The following is a 19,880-nucleotide window of genomic DNA, read 5'->3' as shown; positions in this document are numbered from 1 at the left end:
TTAATTCAAACGTTCAAACGTTGCGTGCGTCTCAGCGGAGACAATGCAAAAACTGCAGGTATTCATTAACCGGTGCCTGCGATACATCATTCATGTCTTGTGGCCTGATAACTGGATATCCAATGAGGAACTCCATCGTCGGTGTCATCAACGGTCGATAGCCACAGAAATTCGTGAACGTAGGTGGAAATGGATCGGACACACCTTGGGGAAAGGAGCGAACGAGGTTTGCAGAGAAGCACTCGACAATCCACAAGGACAGCGTAGAAGAGGCAGACCCTGAGGCTCATGGCGCCGCAGCCCAGCCAACGACATCCGGGCTGTAGACGAGAACCTGTCCTGGCGACAGGTAAAAGCCGTCAGCAGTGGAGATCTCTGATTTCATTACTTTGTTCTGCCGGACCGGCGGACATGGAAACATAAGTAAGTAATTTGGTGTTTAGAGACCCTTGCTGGAATGACGGTCGCTCCTAACGTGGAGTTCTGATGCGGTTTTGAACCGTTCCTAACAAGGAATGTTAGTGTTATGTGCTAATTGAGTGTTAGCTCAGAAATTACTGGATTGATAGCGTTAGTGAATGTTGATTAGTTGCCTTCATTGGCAAGATTAATAATGTTTGACGAGAGAAATTGTAAAAGACACTCACCTCGTCTCTCCTCACCTTCCCCACGTTGTTTGACGAGAGTCGAAGTCGCAGCCAATGATGTAGTTCTAGTTGATTTCTACATCATTTAACGATAGCAGCAATCACCAGGATGGGAGAACTTGAGAGAACCTCAGGAACGTCGTCTGGAAAGTATACCCATACAATAATGTATCAGTATCTTTCCCTGGATCGCATTTCCGATTCCCCATTTGATGAAGTCTGTAATGGAAAAACGTTTGATATTTACAGTGACTAAAATATCTGTTCTTAGAGAGTCCTGATTGTCGTCATAAGATAAATCACGCTTTGTAGGGTGAATATCAAGTGTCTTCTCGAACCTCTCTGAAGTTAAAAAATTTCTACTGCAACCGGTATTCGAGCACGGACATGGTAATTTGGATAACGGAGGAATGCAACAAAACCATCTTGATCATAAGTCATATTAGAGCTCCTCGGGCCTTTTTATGGAACCACAAGCTTGGGCTGATATTACTAAACTTTTCGAGTTTAAAGATTTTCTAAAGACCAATGGACCCTTTGAATGCGTAAAATCTTAAACTTATGATTTGGGATATAAAAACTAGCTGCGGTATAAACCGAAATGCTATAAGTCGGCAATGTCAGCGGTTGAGTCGCCTTCGAACAGACCATTAGACATTGTAGAGGGCAATCCAAATTCTTTACGCTGTTCATTTAAGTAGTGCCAAAAACTTTTTGGGTTTGCCTTGAGACGATGTACGATTAATGGAAACTTCCAACCGTTCAATTGGAATATCCGAACCTTTCTTGAACCGGCTAGCTTGCAAAAAGCTATATCACTTAGGAATAAAGATCGCTGCTATTCAGGAAGTTCGGTGGCCAACTTCCGGAAAAAGAAAGCTTCGCTCAGTAGACCTGATAGTAGACGCTGATTGTTGGCACTAAAAGAACCAAAAGAATAGTCACCTGCAGCACCTATTTTCTATGTCTGTATATTCCGAAGCATGCCTTGAGGCATCCAAATGGAGATTAGCTCTCAGATCAATCAGGCCTTTTTGACACTTTCCGGATGTCATCGATGTACGGTCTTCTTGAGAATTAAATATCGATTCTGGCCACTGTATCGTTGTGTGTAAGATTTGCGCAAGGTTATCGCACTGCGTTGATGCGGTACGAAGAGCACGTGCTCCCTGGCGTAGAGGAGCAACTCGCCAGTAACGGCACATGGGGTTTCAACAAAACAGTGAGGTGCGGGAATTGGCCATGCCTGAGATGTGCAATGATAGTGCTGGCAGTCTGCTTACTGATAAAACGGCGGTAGCAGCCTGGTGCAAACAGATATTACATTGTTCAATTCTGTTTATAAGATGCTCTCCCGTATCCTTTCCTCTAGACTGAGACCGTTAGCGGAGTCCTTCGTCGGCGAGTACCTGGCTTTCAGCAGCGTCGTCACGATGGATCAGACCTTTACATTGCAGAACAGAGCAATACAGGAGGCCTTAAAGCCTTTTAAATTGGAAACAGCGATATTGGAACTCATCACTAATATAGCCAAAACAAAATACATGGTTGCTGATACGGAGTCCAAATGATGTTAGCGCCGGGGTGGAGCTGAATCATGGGGATCTTGGTACACTCGAGACATGGGACAACGATGAAAGCCGCGAATCGGCGCTTCGACGGATTCTGAAGTGCCGTAGCTGGCAAATTCGCACCAAACTGGCGCTTAACAAAAAACTAGCTCTTCTGGTGGCCTGAATCATGAACGCTGATCAACAAGTGCTTGGGGTTTTGAGCGCAAAATTCTGCCATCAATATTTGGTGTAAAATAGAATATCGAGTGCGGCGCAGGTGCAAGAAGTACGTGCTGTACGAAGTATGCAAATGTTTTCAGCAGAGAACCAGGTAGAACCCTTACATCCCGAGGCAGATCTCGCATCGGGTTCGGGTGGATGTCCGCGTTCGAGGATGATGCACGTTCAGCTGGTATTCGAAGGAATTGGAGAACGGCAGGTGCTGCCATAGATTTGCTCTCCTCAACTTAGTCTCTTCAAAGCTTAACTTTATTATGAAGCTCCTGCTTGCGAGTTTACGCCTGAATACTTTATCCACTGTTAGCATTTATGGGCAAAACTATCTGGAGAGTTGAAAGTTCAGTATTGGTATAATCCTCAGAGAGGAATTCAACATTCTTCTCTGAAGACTTGGTATTCACGTCGTTCTCTGGCACTAGAATTAACGTCACAAACGGGACGAATGGTCTTTTGGAGATCGATTTTTCTCTACACTCATACCATACTAATAGCTTTGCGCGTTTGAGTCGTTCAGGCCTGGACCGTGTCTTCTGTTCCGTGCTTCTTATTCAGGAATTCCAGAGACAAGGCAGTAGACTGTGTAGCTTCCTCTTCTAATCCCTGATCAGATTCCTTTTCTGCTATGTGTGGTGATTAGTCGGAGCTTCTGTTTTAGATAATATTATCACGTTGAGTCGTCCTGTTGAGGATAGAAGAAGCAATAGCCAATTTAGATACAAACAGATACAAAACAGATAGCCAATTGATGATTTCCTGTTCTACGTGGATATTTATTGAATCCTTCTTAAATTTTACATTTTTTCCAGCAGAGAAAGGCTGCCAAAGCACAAAAAATATATCAGTCGTGATCCTCGAAATAAATTTAGATCCGCTGTTTCAGCAACCCGCTGGCGCTCAATGTAGCATAAGCAAAGGTACTGTGGATGTAGTCCTGATAGTAGTTTATTCCCTCCCCTCCTCACATCACGCATACTTCGGCAAGGGTCACATAACTTCTTAACTTAACTACGAACTTATCGTTCTTCTCGGAGATGATAGCAGGGTGGTTCGCAATCTGGAACGAAAAGCGGGTCGTTCTGAGAATTGGTGTCACGATGAAAAATGTTTCCTTGGAAGCTCAATCTCGAGGTCACTCATGTAGTGTTTTTCCAAGAGGGGAGAATGTTTCTACCCATGGTGATGCCGAATATTTGTTTATATTTTCTTCTAAATACCTGATAATATGCTGTAACGCCTCAAGTCTCAATTTAGTACGTTTTGAGTATCCTTTTCTTTATGTCGTTCAGTTGGTAAAAAGTGTTCTTTCACCGTAATATGAATGTCGTTTACATAGCGACACTCGCTGATGAAAAGTTCTGCTGAAATTCCAACGATTCCCAAGCAAACGCGACGAATCCTAGGGGAAGACTTGATTGGCGGTATTTCGGACCAAATTAGCAGAGGCCGCTTGTTGCGAATTTTAAATATAAACTAAATACATCTATCCGTTTATTGTTTGTTTCAATCAGAAAATTCAAACCTCTGCCACGTTCATCATCCGTTCCGTTTGTTCGAATGCTAATTTTGAACCGATCTTTTTTTTTTCATCGGCTCCGTAATCATCTTTTTGTTGTTGTTGTTGTTTTTTGTGATATAGTAGAAAACTATCGACACATAAATATTTGCTCTAAATTATATTTCGCATCACGCGCGCACTGTTAGACATGCTATTTTATACGTTGAAAAACTATGGGTATGGGAGCTAGGTAGAGAATAAACCAAAATAGGAAAAAAACGAATAGGCTCCTTGTTTTATTTTTTGCTTCCACCAGTTTTAGTGTTTAGCAAAAAAAAAAAAATAGGATAACAAGGAAGGCAAAAGTTTCGCTTTAATAACATCTAATAATAATGAGTGCTTAACGTATGTACAAAAAACTTTTACCTATCATTGATATTGGCTGTGGAAAAGCAAATGGAAGTTACCGAAAGGGAGTGCAGATTAAACCCAATTTTATACGCGCGTTTTTTATACATAAATGGCACTTCATTGTGATGGGATGTTCATAATCCGGTTCACGAACACGAAGTAATGCAACCCAAACTTTGTAGTAATATTCAGAATTAGAAAAAAAAACAGATTTAATTTTTAAAAGTTCGAGAAAATTAGCATCCCAGTTGTAGTTTTTTTTGTCGTCTTCTGAGAGTGTGTAAATATTAAATTACTTACAGTAATTAGACTTCCGTATCTGCTATCGTATCTCATTCAGTTAATAATACTGAACCTTTTCTGATTTCGATTTTGTTATCGGTTATAATAGCTACTAACTAAACTCTACGTCTAATATTCAATCTATCCATAACTCTGAAGTATAGCTTTTGGTGAAAAAATTTTTGCTAAAAATATTTTACGATTATTAGAACTGAACTGATCGGTTGCGGACAGTTCACACTGGAAAACTAGAGGATTACTACAGAGTATCAGAACTAAAATGCTGCACATAAATAGTTGAAAATATTTCCACAGAACAGAGTAAAATCAAAGATGATTTGTTCAAATTGTAGAGTTATCGTCAACAGGTCTAGCCTAGTAAATGTATAAATATTTACAAATATTGTTTATCCACATTCGTTCCGTTGAGTCCACTCCGAACAAAAACTCTCACATTCATTCATCATCCGAACCACAACCACAGCCAGCCATACCTATTCCTTACACGCATCAAACTCGCAAACAACCAACTCTAGCAAACTCTCGCTCAGTCTGACAAAACACGAATTAACTTACTACGAAAATGATATTGTTGTTTCTGATACATTCTCCTCTAGCGCGGGGGTGCTTGCTAGGCTGTGCTGCCACTAAGCCGCTGCAAGCGGTAATTGGAACCACCCGCCGGCAGGCAGAGCAGGCAACGAATGCCTAGCGTGGTTACGGTGACGATGACGATGACAATGATGGAGATGAATGAAGAGGAGCCGTCATCAAACGCAATTATCGCCATCGAAATCGTGATCATAGTTGAGCTTCATCTTTTCGTCCGACCGGGTCAGCTTCTGGAGCGTTTTCTTGACCCGCAGGGCCGTCAGGCGAACGTTCGAGTTGGCATGCCAGCACTCGCGCATCAGTTTGGCCATACCGTCGAGGAGCTGCAATGGTCGAAATCAAAAAATTAGATTTGTTTTCTGAATCAAGCACAACATTGGAGGGAACTTACCGGATCCGATGACCATCGGTTCGGAATCGAGGGCCGATAGTTTTCCACACAGACAACCTTGCGCATCTCTTCGAAGCTGGGATCCGATGTGACACAGTCGTAGTATGGTACCTTGTAATCCTCGGCGATTCCGTTGGAGAGCGTTCGTCGGCAGATTTCCCACAAAACCAGTCCGATCGCGTAGATGTCAGCCTTGCGCAGGGATTCGAAACATTCCAGGTTGATGCTGCCGGAAAGAAATTATTTTAAAAATGGAACTTCGAGTCGAATCAACCAAACGAACCTCTCATCAAGCACCTCCGGTGCCATGTATCGCTTGGTACCGACCCGAGCCGTGTTTCCCATATCGATCTTGTTCGTTGTTTGACTGTGAGTTACAGCCAGACCGAAATCGGCTATCACGCAGGTTCCGTTGTTACGCACCAGGATGTTCTTTGTTTTCAGGTCACGATGAGCGATTGCGGGTTTGCCCTGTCAAAAAAGCAGACTAAAATAAGGTTCAAAGAACACAACACAAAACTTACCTCTGTTCCGAAGATTTCGGTATGCAAATGCACCAATCCGTTGGCGATCGACAGACAAATCGTAGCCATCTGGTGGTGGTTGATGGCAGTTCGGTTCAGATGATCGAACAACGATCCATGCCGGTAGTAGTGTGTGATCAGCCACAACTGAGTGCACGAGTTCCGTGAGGTCATGTCGGAGCCGATATAACCGAGGATGTTTTCATGACGCAGCAGAATGGTACTGAAGCAAAATCTTTCGTTACAAACTATTCTAGAAGCAGGTTTAAGTAGGATCCTACCTATAAATTTCAGTCTCCCGCTTCCAGGAATCTTCGTCGCGGGAGAAGAAAATTTTAACTGCCACTTTTTCACCGTGCCAAACACCTTGCCACACTTCTCCGTACCTTCCGCGGCCGATACACTCGCAGAGCGATACCTGCTTTGCCAGCGTACGTTGAATCAACAGCGGCAAACCACTACCCGATCCGGACGTAACCGAATGTTGTAAATATTCCTGAAAAGAACAAAATCAACCAATTTAATTGAGGAACACAGTAATTCGCAGAAATAATATATACCCGCAAGGTACTGTCCCCGGCACTGGTTGCTCGCAGAATTTCATCACTTGCGTAGTACGTCTCGGGATCATGTTTGCTCCGGGTGGCCATCAGCCGCTTTTGACGTGTTTTGCGCCTAAAGTAGTACAGCACCACGAGAACCAGACCAATCCCTATAATTGGACCGAAAATGGACGCCAGCAGCTTTATAACGTAGAACTGTGATTCTAGTTTCATGACATTATCTAAAAAAATCAAAGGATTCGATTTAATTAGGATACAAATTGATACGTTCGGAAGGGGCCGCCCTTACTTGGATACTCGAGAGGCGGCAGAGCCGGAAAGCTGCCATTGTTGCAGTAGTCTCCGGTGCAGCACTCGATGTTGTACGTTCCGGAGGCGTGTCGCTTCTTCGGACCGTTGCTATTCATCAGGTTCTGGTTGCAGTACAGCGGCAGCTGCTCGTGAGCCGTCGTACAACCACGGGAGACGCTTTCGCTGCCGAACTGATCGCGGATTCGGGACTTCCAGCACTGGATCGCATTCTGGCAGAGGTGAGCGTGTGTCGTCGTGTCGGCACAGTCGGGCGGCTCGCAGCTGTAGCATTTGTATCTGCCGCGGGAGGTGTGCGGTTAGAGGAAATGTTAACTATTTTACTTAACTATTTTGATTTTGGTGTTAAAATGATGATAGTAATGGAAAACGACAAAAATGAGGAATTTTTAATTTATAAAGAAAATCTGTATTTAAATTAAATAAATCAAAACATTTCTTTTTATAAACCTTATGTTGTATTGAGCGCAGATAGAATGAATTCCCGGTGATTATTTAGGCACGCAGCACTTCATACGTTGATTTCAAAAATAGAGAAGTCTTTTGACAATAAAGAAATCACACTTGCAGCTTTCCTTGACATTGACGGAGCATTTGGTAACGCATTTCACAATTCAATAAATAAAGCCACGGTAAAACGGGGTGTTGATAGGTGCATTTCCAGTTGGATACATACCGCAGAATAACAATACTTTAACGACAAAACCAACTAGAGGTTGCCCTCAAGGGGGGGGGGGGGTCTTATCTCCCATGGTGTTGTCACTCGTTGATGATCTTCTAAATAAATTGGCTGACAAAGGCTATGAAGTCATAGGGTTCGCTGACAATATAAAAATTTTAGTAAGGGGAAAACATAAGCGTACTATTTCCTATGGAATGCAGTCTGTCCTGAAGTACCCACTGGTAATGGTGTAACTTGGAAGGACTAAGCATTAAGCCTTTTAAAACAGTAATTTTATTTTATTGCTTTAGTCAACAGGTGAAAAATCACCCCAATCACAGATTGTGCTATATAACTATAGATGCATAAAGGTACACACGCATAGTCAACATAAATTAACATAATACACGCTTAAAACTACACTTATTAGTTTGTCGAGGTACATTAAAATTAAATACGTTATAACATTTGTTGAATACACGAGACATCCCAAGTAACAATTTCAATTTTAAGGTGCACTTGAAGAGGTTTCCAGCATTTGCTGCTTAAAACCGATCTCAAAACTTATAATTCTACAAAACTGCGATAAAACAGCCATAAAACCCTTATAAGGCGAGGGAGGCCCACACTAAAGAAGGTTCTCAAGAAAATTTCCAAAGATTCTTTTAAAACTTGTAATTCTTATCGATATCTATTTATAATGACTTCCAAGAGTCGCTTGAAATAAAAAGAAAACCGCCACAAGTGTTGATGATTTTATGGTTGCCTCTTCAAAGAACACTTGCAAGACATCATACACTTTTCACAGCCTTAAATGTTTTAAATTGACCAAGAGCTATAAGCTATAAGCATTTCGATATTGCTATTTCGAAATGGGTATAAATGAAAATTGAAAATAAAAATGGTGATAAAAGCAGCTGCCTTATTGCTCATAAATGAGAAATTTTTCATGCCATGCTCGGTTTGTCGATGTTTTGTGACATGAAAGTTAGAAAATTTTAACGCGCCAGTTATTTTTGCTAGATTATTGAAAAATTAAATTAATAAAAAAAATTAATGATATCATGAAGAAGTTGATTGCTACCAAATTTTTAACTAATTGTGACAAAAAGGCTTGTATATGTCTAAACATTTATTTAAAAAGATAAGATCACTAATGGTATTGCATAATACCATATTTATAAGCGCTCATATGCAATTGCCTACAATTTCAAAAGTTATCAAAATAGCCCTGTTCGCCATTTTTTCAATGGTTTTATCCAAATCAACCCGAAAGCGCTCATTAGACTAACATTTCTTGCACAAGACAAAGAAAATTTTTCCAAGAGCGCGATAAGTTCATCAATACTTATTGTATTCTTGAAGAAGACACGTTGCGCTTGAATAAGAATTGTTTGAATTACTTGAGGGCACCAAGTTTTTGCAAGATAACCATTCTAGTATAAACAAAGAAAACATCAACGAAGTATCGACGTAACGTGTTGTTTGTGCTGTTTGGACTGCACGTCAGTTTCAAGCGTTTAATTTACAATCGGTACACCTGTTTTTAAAAATTATGCTTCAACTGCTTCAGTGCCTTCAAACATTTTCCATACAAAGACATCTGAGTTATGAATTCTATATTTAGTTAAAAAAAAACGAAAAGCTCTAGAGGAAACCCGCACCGCCTCTGGCAAATGCATCATTACCGGCACTGTCCTTCCCCAGTTCAGTTAGTCCTGAGATCTTTATTGTTTTGTTACTTCGCTATCTGTTCATATGAAAGAGTTTTCAAAATATTACACAGATTTTCGCTTAATTTTCGTTTAAAAGATCTGTATTCTTCAATTTTCTCCAGGTTCAGACGCCCATTTTGACAGATTAGTTGTTTACGTTAGAATGTTCTTATTCAAGCGTATAATTTTATTGGCTGTCATGGACCAAATGGTCTGCGCCAAAGCGAGAAAGGAAAAAAAGCGTATAATTTCTCTTTCAAGAATATACGATTTTAAGAGAGTTTTATGGCAGGATTGTTAAGATAAACGAATCTTGCAGAAGAATGTCATAAGTTTTTGTCAAAACTATTGTTAAGTTTTAAGGAGCGTCGTTTTTAAGCAAAAATGAAGTATCCTTTAAAACCCCTTATAAGGTGAATTACACTTATTGATAATTTAGTTTTATGGGTGATTCTTCAAGTCTCCTTCAGTCATACTTCAGAAATGTTAATCAAATAAGATAAAATTCACTTGAGGAAAAACATTATAAAACCTAACAGACTTTGAAATGCTCTGAAAAAACTACTATAAGAAATGAATAAGACCAATTTGCTATTAGATTGTTACTTGGGATGCTGCGCATTGGTTCGTGAAGTCCATAATTTGTTCTCGCAGGACCAATGCTGAGGAACGATTGGGACCGAAGATTGCGGCGACGTATGTTGATATTCAAGGTACTGAGCAGCGCAGAACAATCGATGTGTCTTTGCAAGAGATGACCAATAAAGCACGCTTTTGCGACATTTTGTCTCTTCTCTAGTAGTTCCAAATTAATAAGCATGCATCTGCTTTTATAGCTAGGCAGATTTAATGGAGCCGTCTACCTGAGATTACCTGAGAGAGCGAAGCGGATGAATTTTCGCTAAATAACCTCAATGCGTTGAGTTTCGTTCTGGTAGTAAGGAGACCAGACGATGGACGCATATTCTAGGACAGGTCGCATAATCGAGCAATAAAGAGTTTTCAAGCAGTAGACATCCTTAAACTTCTTCGCAAAACGAAATAAAAACCCCGGCTGCGAAAAGGCTTTTGACACGATGTAAGCGATGTGATTAGGATCCCCAAATCCTTGACTGTTGATTCGCACTTTAACTGTACACTAGAGTGTCCCAAAATAGCACTATGTCAGAAAACCCGGGGGCTCACCTCTCAAATGATAGCAAAACTTTTATATGACGTCATCATTGGTTGCCGCGATTTAGGGGTCGCACATTTGAGTTTTATGAAAAAATGGCATTTTTCAGGAGTAAATTAAAAAAAAAATTTTAGAAATGTTAAAGTAGGCGAAACAAGGTACTTAACTATTTTTTTCACAATCATTGGGATCTGATACATTTATAAAAAAGTCATGGAGGCATGTCTGGAGTCATATTTGGTTACAAAAAATTATTGAATTCGGGAAAAATTTAAAATTTTCGAAATTTCAGTTAAATAAACGTCAAAACAGGGTATCGAACAGTGTCTCAAAGCAACGTAGCTATACTGTATAGATGGGAAATTTTATGACGAACAACTTTGCCGAAGAAAGTAAGGACGTATCTTTAAATCTCGCTGAGATATTTACCATTTTCTAAAGGCGGAACAAAACACATTTCTGTAATTTTCAAATTTTAGCAGTTTTAGCAGTAAATGATAAAACTTGAACTATTTACTCTGAACGTTTTTAATGAGAGGAAACATGCACCTTCCAAAGAATTTGGCACCAATTAGGCTCAAGAATCACTTTTAAAAAAGGCGTATTTATTTTAATAAGTACTATATGAAGCCTAAGGGTGAGTTTTTGAAAATTTAGTTTTAAACATGAAAAAATAAACACCGAAAAAAAATTCACTATGTTCTAAAGTAAGGAAAAAATGTAAAATTAAAATATACAGGAAAAACTTCGAATATTTTTTTTGGAAAAATAGTGGTGATTTGATGCATTTTGACGCTTTTTCTGAAATGGTACATTTGTCAAAGGATTTTGCAGAACAACGACTTTTACGAATATTTTGTAACCTAAGATTATTATTATATTTCTTATTATTATTCTTATATTTCTCGTTATATATATATGTAATTTGAATTTGAAGAACAACTTCGTATGTGCTTAACAACACGTGTTCAAAATAATAATTATCTTTTAAATACAGCCGTATTTCAGATATTTGAAAAAAAAAAGTTTAATATATTTTATTTTTTTATTTTAAACGTGCCCTTTTCATATGTTATCCGTGTTATATTACCAAGTTAGCAACTAGAATAAATATTACCTTTCAATTTGTATGAATACACCTTGCTGATTCTACCATCTACTGATAGTGCAAAAAGCGTCAAAAAAATTTCAGTGTTTATTTTTTCAGGTTTGAATATCAAATTTCTACAACTCACGCTTAGGCATCATTTTGGAGCAACCCTAGTTTCGGGAGATACGATTTTTCAAACATAGTACATATTAAAATAAATACGCCTTTTTTGAAAGTGATTCTTGAGCCTAAATGGTGCTAAATTCTCTGGAAAGTGCACATTTCTTCCTATCAAACACGTAGGTAACGTTTAGAATAAATACTTCAAGTTTTATCATTTACCTTTTTCACGTGGAACTACTAAAATTTGAAAATTGTGAAAATATGTTTGGTTCCGCCATTAGAAAAACGTGAATACCTCAGCGAGATTTGAACATACGTCCGTACTTTCCTCGGCAAAGTTGTTCGTCATAAAATTTCCCATCTATACAGTATACGTACGTTACTCTGAGATACTGTTCGATACCCTGTTTTGACGTTTATTTAAATGAAATTTCGAAAATTTTAAATTTTTCCCGAATTCAATAATTTTTTGTAACCAAATATGACTCCAGATATGCCTCCATGACTTTTTTATAAATGTATCAGATCCCAATGATTGTGAAAAAATAGTTAAGTACCTTGTTTTACCTACTTTAACATTTCTAAAACTATTTTTTTGAATCTACTCCTGAAAAATGCCATTTTTTCATAAAACTCAAATGTGCGACCCCTAAATCGCGGCAACCAATGATGACGTCATATAAAAGTTTTGTTGTGACACCCTAAGCTATCATTTGAGGGGTGAGCCCCCGGGTTTTCTGACATAGTGCTATTTTGGGACACTCTACTGTACACCCTCTAAGGCAGCGGTTCCCAACCTTTTTTCGGTTCGCGTACCCCCTGACGGATTTCCCTATACTATTCTGAAGCGAACTAAAGTTTTGGCGTACCCCTGGGGGTTCGCGAACCCCCATTTGGGAACCGCTGCTCTAAGGCATAGTTAAAGTGGAAAAGTGATTGTTTTCGACCAAATGAGATTATCGAGCATTTGGATACGTTAAGCGACAAGCGGTTTATTTGGCACCATTCTGCGAAAACTTCCGGCTGTTTTTGTAGGAAAAGTGTATCTTGTGGTTGCTTTATAGTGTAGTATAGCTTTAAATCGTCAGTGTACGAGAGTTTCATGCAATTCAAAGTGAAATTGACATCGTTCATATGTAACAAGAATAAAAATGGCCAAGGTGACTCCCTTGTGGAACGCCGGGCTAAAGTGAGAACGGAGATGAAATATGATCACCTATTTTAACAGATGTACTCCGACCGCTTAGGTAAAATTGGAACCAAAGAAGCAAATGTTCATTCATGCCCAGTTTATCAAATTCATAGTATCAAATGCTGCGCATAAATCTGTGTACATTGCGTCCACTTGATTGCCAGTCTCTATTTGGCGTATTACAAACGACGTGAAGCAGGTTAGGGTGGTTGACGTAGATCGTTTTGGCATAAATCCGTGCTGGTCCAGGTGAAATGTGATTTTTGTATTTCTGGACTAGCTCTTGAAGAATAATTAACTCGAACAGTTTAGAAGTGGCACTTAACGCAGCATTTATAAGCATGTCAACGGAGATAACAAATGGCAATGCGGGCGCAGAAAGTCGGGGAACGTTTCCGGTAGTGACAATTCCATCCTGCGGTTTGAGACGTTCATTAGTGAACACATTACTAAAATGAGAACGAAACAAGTCTGTCTGATTTCAGCAGTGGAATCGGCTTCGAATAAACCATTGGACATCACAGAAGGTAATCCTGATTCTTTCCGTTGCTCATTCACGTGGCGCCGGAAGCTTCTGGGGTTTGCCTTGAGGCGGCGTTGCAGATTGTTCTGGGAGGCGTTATACAGGCGATCATTAAGCAGCTTATAATTAGCATTTACTTCTAAATATCTGGTCTTCGTGGCTTCAGTGCGATGCTTGCTGTGTTGTCTAAAGGCATCACGTCATCATACCATTTACAATAAAAAGGAAATGCAGTATTACAGGTCTACAGCAGAAGGAGTCGAATTGGAGGTATCCAAGCATATTAAATACTTCGATGTGCTGCCTGACCATAAGCTAAATTTATACGATCATCTAGAATATGCAATCTCATAAGCAAACAATGCTCTTTGGGCAATACTTTTGGTAAAAAGTGGGGAGTTAACCCGAGGATGATTCACTGGATCTATTCGGCAATTGTGAGACCCAGATTAACATATGCTCCGCAAGTGTGGCGGCCTAAAACTACATAAATAACAGCTCAAAAAAGCTTGGAAAACTACAACGTATGACGTGCTCTTCAATAACTGGAGCAATGACCAGCACACCCTCCAAAGCTCTTGATGCTCTTTTATATCTTCTTTACGGTTGCATCAATTCGTACAGCTTAAGGCAGACAGAAAAAGATGCTCTTAGGATTCGGCGTGTTAAACATTTCCAAGATGTAAATCTTAATGGACACCTACAAATCCCTACGAAAGATTTTCAACTGAACACCCTGGTAATCGTGAATGAAGACTGGATGGAAACTAGGACAAACTTCGATATACATTTCAAAGTAATCGACCGATCGCAGTATATGCAAAGAAGAAGGTGGTCCTAAAACTCTGGGTCTGGGATCACTTTTGTTTAACACCGATGGTCCTAAAATTGGAAAATCTACAGGAGCTGGGATTACTGGACCAGGAATCGACATATCAAACGAATTTTAATGCGAAATAATGATCAAGAATTGGAATATGGAATATATTAACACTAAATTAGTAGGTAAAGATGGCAAAGCTCAACAGCTCGGAGCGCAAAATACTGGGACTGTGCGAAACCCGTTAGCCAAACTTCGGAGAACACAAGCTGCCACCAAGATGACAGATACTGCTATACTCTGGTGTTTGAGGGGAAAACGGTCCATGACACACCGTAGAGTTGGGTTCCTGCTTAGTATTAAAACACAGACTGCGCCAATCAAGTGAAAAACTATTAACGAAAGGACAATTATTGCCAGTTTAAAAAACGAGTACAGAACCACACCATAATCCAAGGTTTTATGCCAATGAATGTTGCCAAGCTTCCAAAAGCAACGGCGACTTCAATGCAAAGATTGGTCCGAAAACACAGCACTGTGAATTGAGAAACCTTCTGATTGGCGAGATTCGTCGACGTATTACAAGAGCAATTCTTCGGACGATGATTCAACACGCACCACTTAGAAGACCCAGCTGGAGGATCATTCGTTGAAAAGCTTGATGTTTGAGCAGAGGGTATTTCTGAACGTAGTAACGTAGAAAAGCAACGTCTCAAAATTAGCAAAAACAACCTTGCTAACTAGACTTGATACTGAAATTCTTACTTCTAGTATGCATAGAAATCCTATTTTTCTGTAAAGACGGCTTCTACAGAATTCCTCACAGATGACAGCAGACGTATGATTCCTGTGTAAGAAACCAGAATCTTAGCTTAGCTTAATCAGCTCCAGGCCGTGGTTTCCTCTGCTGTACCATTCGACTCGGTCCATGGCCGCAATTCGCCAACCACGTAGTTTGCGTGGGGTCCGCAGGTCGCCTTACACTTGATCGATCCATCTTGCTCGATGCACGCCCCGCCGTCTCGTTCCAGTTGGATCATTATTGAGAACTTTTTTAACCGGGCTGTCGTTCGACATCCTCACGACTTGCCCAGCCCATCGCAGGCGACCTATTTTTGCGGTGTGAGCGATGGCTGGTTCCCTAAGCAGCTGAAGCAATTCATGGTTCGTTTGCCTCCTTCACGTTCCGTCTTCCATCTGCATTTCGCCGTAGATAGTGCGCAACACCTTCCGTTCGAAAACACTAAGAACGCGATGGTCCTCCACGAGCATATAGTCCATGCATCATGTCCGTAAAGGACTACCGGTCTAATCAGCGTCTTGTAGATTGTCAACTTCGTGCGGTGGCGAATTTTGTTCGATCGCAGCGTCCTACGGAGTCCAAACTAGGCTTGATTGCCCACCATAATGTGTATTTGTATTTCTCTGCTGGTGTCATTGTCTGCGGTAACCAGTGAGGCCAGATACACGAGCTCTTCTTCCACCTCGATTTCATCACCGTCTAAATGAATCAGGGCAGGGAGGTCAGCATTCACTTCGCTAGAACCTCTTCCTTTCATGTATTTTGTTTACGATACATTAATGACAAGTCCAATCCGTTTGGCTTTAGCTTACATTCCGATGTACGTTTCCGCCAACCTCTCAAAGGTACGTGTAATGATGAAAACGTCGTCAGCGAAACCAAGAAGCTGGACGGACTTCGTGAATATCGTGCCACTCGTGTCTATCCCCGCTCTTCTTATCACACCCTCCAAAGCGATGATGAACAGCAAACATGAAAGCCCATCACCTTGTCGTAACCCTCTCCGAGATTCAAAGCGACTAGAGACTGCCCCTGATACTCGAACAACACACATTACTCGATCTATCGTCGCCTTGACCAATCGCGTTATTTTATCCAGAATCGATCGTGTCATACGCTGATTTGAAGTCGTTGAATAAATAATGCGTGGGCACGTTGTATTCGCGACATTTCTGCAACACTTGCCGAAGCGCGAAGATCTGATCCGTGGTGGCACGGGCACCCTTGAAACCCGCTTGATATTGCCCCACGAACTCCTTTGCAAATGGTGATAATCGACGACATAAAAGTTGGGAGAGTACCTTGTAGCCGGCGTTCAACAGTGTGATTGCGCGGTAATTACAACAATCCAATTTGTCGCCCTTTTTGTAGATCGGACACACGATGCCTTCTGTCCACTCCCAGTGCAGCGCTCTAGCCAGTGCGTCACCGCCGTATTTCAGCAGCTCACCGGGTAGCTGATTAGCCCCAGCCGCTTTATTGTTCTTCAGCCGGCCGATCTCTTCTGCTATCTCCTGGAGGTCGGGGGCTGGTATTCTGTCGTCTTCTGCACGTGCTCCTAGATCTATTGCCATATCGTCACCTTCATGTTTAGCTACATCGTTGTTAAGGTGCTCGTCATAATACCACAGAGAACAGACATCCAAGCGAAAGGTCCCCACTTGGATAAAACTTATGTCAAATTAGTCGGGAAACTATAGTGATGATGTCGCTAAAGGCGCATAAAATTCTACACTAAACTCACAACAGCTAGCTTCTGGCGCTAGCATAGCACTTATAGTCCATATATACTAGCGCCAGAGGAGCCAAAGGTTGTCAGTGTGCAAATCAAAAGAATAATTTAGTTGGGAAACTATAGTGGTGGTGACGCTAGCATATTAGGTGATTTCGAATTTTATCCATGAATTCCCAAAAAATTTGTATCTGAATGGATGTTTGTTCTCAGTGATAATACTGCTTCCACCTCTCGATCACCTCACGTTCGTTCGTGAGTAGATTACCGTCTGAGTCCCGACACATATCGGCATGCGGCACATAACCTTTGCGCGAATGGTTTAACTTCTCTTAGAACTTCCGTTTATCGTTAGCATGGTACAGTTCTTCCATCGTTCATTCCTCCGAAAGACCGAGTTTTGCCTGTTCCGTGCTTGTTTATATCGCTCCACATTCGCCCTCGTACGGTATTGCACGTGCTGTATTTTTCTCCTGTACTAATTGCTCGCATTCGCCATCGAACCAATCGTTTTTTCGGTTCGGATTCATTGTACCTAGTGCCGTTAGAGCAGTACTACCGATGGCGGTCTTAATGCCTTTCCAACCATCTTCAAGAGTTGCTGCGCCAAGTTGCTCTTCCGTTGGTAGCGCTGCTTCCAGCTGCCGCGCGTTTTCCTGGGCAACTCCGGTGTATCGTAGCTGCTCGATGTTGGGTCGCGGCGTACGACTTCGACGCTTGTTATACACCGTCGAGAGTTTGGCGCATTGGTCATTGGCATCCCCATGACTGCTGGCTTATTTTGCAGTATTAATACAATTCCGCACAACCAATTTTAATGGAAAATATTTGTATTTGAAATACTATGCAATTCTAGCAGGTCTGTTAATTAATTTTTATCGTAAAAATTATTAACAATTAATTTATTGATAATTGCAGCTTTTTCGATATGTCGAGGAAAAATAATGGTGAAACTGTGTTGGCAGGTTTAGTGTTAAAGGACAATAATTCAAATTTACTAAATTTATATTACCTAGATATGAGCTGAATATTTTTAAGTATCATGCATGTTGCATGGTAGCGTGTCTTGTTTGGAGACCAAATCTGTTCTATTGAACTGCAAACGATAAAAGCTATCGTTTCAAACTCAGAGATAGATTGACTTCGTTACCAAAAAAGTGGACTAAAGCGATCACATAACGAAGGAAAATTTAATCAACAAAATCTGAACGAAAAAATAGTTTAAATCCTTCAACAGAAAATAGAATGAAGATTATCAAGGCACAGAAGTGAAACTGATCCAACAAAATCCAAACAAAAATAACATTTTATCAGATACAGTAAATGTGCACAGCACAGCTCACAACTTTACCTTCGTTTCATACGTCTCTTAGATTTCGAATGTCTCCTACAACAGTGGTGACACGGACGTGTGGGTGGTTAGATTGCATTTAGCGTTAACAATCGATACAATTATGTTTCGCCCACATCCGTGACATATTTGCACAACGAGAGTTATAGTAATAACGATGCAAAAAGCAATGCAATAGATTAATAAACGGGTGGGAATTCTTCTCAAAAGGGAAAACGACGGGAGAAAGAATAAAATCAACTCAATTTCCAGCTTTCGCTGGATATTATCATCAAAAACGAAACTAACGGTAGCCTCTCGAAGCGGTATCATTTTCATGTTTGCCGCCTCCGGGACCCAGCACACACGTTATCAATTGGCTTATCAGTTTTATTCTTGCTCTCGTCGCGACAGTTTTTTTTCCTATCAACAATTCTTAGAATCGAAATTACATTGATTCAACATTACCTTTGATGGGACACGATTGAGTTCTGTATTGGAAGATCACGATTGGGATGGTACGCCTCCAGGTCCATAGTTTCCTCCGTTTCATCCAGCAGTTTTCCGTGCATATCACCTGCAATGGTCCGATAAGGTGACGTTACAAGGACTGCTTTACCCAGGGAATTTATTCTGGCAGCAATGTAAACAAACGAGCTAACAAAATTACAACGCAAAAGTCACTTTCACAAATGCGATCATCATCATCCCAACCAAGCATAGAAACCATAGAACCTTTCCTGACGCGCTCGATCGCTGTCTCCGTTTTTAACTCGCTCCCCGTGCGAAGCGATTCCACTCAGTCGCGACTTTGTGGAGTCATGTCTGGACGTAAGGAATGGAATGAACAGCGAAGCTAGAAAATGGTAATGATCGAAAAGGAAAAAAAACGAATCGTTGTTGCTCGAAGAGCATAAGATCATCTGTGTTTGCTCTTCACTTAGAGGGTTCTTCCTTGCATTGCCCCTTTCTATTCCGCATTCGTTGCTGCACTTGTTCTGGTCTTCACTGAAATTATGATCGCTTTAATTACGCACACACAGCTGCAGCCGATGATCCCGGGAGAAATCCGATATAAATGATGGGTCAGCGGTGGCTGTAGACTTATCGCTTTTTTGCTTATTAGTTACGGGAATTGCATCTGCTAATCAGAACGAACGGGCAGCACAGCGATAGAAATACGATATGAAAGTCAAAAAGTGCGAAGGTGGTAGGAGCTCCAAATGGAAATTTCTGTCGCTCTTTTCAGCTAGGAAAAACAGCTTCACACTTGCAATTTCACTTTTTTCTACCGTGCACCCACTAAATAGTTAATCCAAGTGGAAAAATACCATTACCTTCCACATAATTAAACGCAAGCAACAAAATTACACTGAACTTTGCAAACACCATTTTGACTTTCTTTCACTCTTTTCTGCGTATGTTCTTTCTGCTTGCTTGCTTGCTTGCTTGTAGACAGCTTCGTGTTTTCGATTTGGTGCAATTGACAGCAGTGCTGCCAGCACACGATTACCATATCAAGGTATAATGAGAAGCAGAACAATTTCATTCATGTAGGGGGTAGTTCAATTGCTCGGAATTGTTTCCTCTGTAATGGAATTTTAAAATAATCGTTTTTGTTTGTGCCTGAGATTGTATCACAGATTTAAGGGTGTTCCCTGTTTGCTTTTCGCGTTTCTAAAGCATTTTAC

The 19,880-nt window shown here is 40.7% G+C and overlaps 1 protein-coding gene across 1 annotated transcript; it reads right to left on the bottom strand.

Annotated features, from left to right (window-relative positions):
• Positions 1-3,930: 3,930 nt before the first annotated feature.
• Positions 3,931-19,630, bottom strand: LOC128738614 (activin receptor type-1). The gene is made up of 9 exons (XM_053833889.1): positions 19,527-19,630; positions 18,658-18,766; positions 7,008-7,306; positions 6,716-6,939; positions 6,437-6,651; positions 6,156-6,378; positions 5,915-6,102; positions 5,632-5,857; positions 3,931-5,563 (listed from the first exon to the last, which is right to left on the bottom strand). Exons 1-9 carry the CDS (start codon positions 19,579-19,581, stop codon positions 5,399-5,401), a joined length of 1,704 nt encoding a protein of 567 aa, XP_053689864.1. The 5' UTR covers positions 19,582-19,630; the 3' UTR covers positions 3,931-5,398.
• Between the last annotated feature and the right edge of the window lie 250 nt (positions 19,631-19,880).

Source organism: Sabethes cyaneus, chromosome 2, assembly GCF_943734655.1.
Source record: "Sabethes cyaneus chromosome 2, idSabCyanKW18_F2, whole genome shotgun sequence".
In the NCBI taxonomy this organism is placed as follows: Eukaryota; Metazoa; Arthropoda; class Insecta; order Diptera; family Culicidae; genus Sabethes; species Sabethes cyaneus.
Note: the sequence above shows the minus strand (reverse complement) of the source record. Positions and strands in the feature narration are given on the sequence as shown.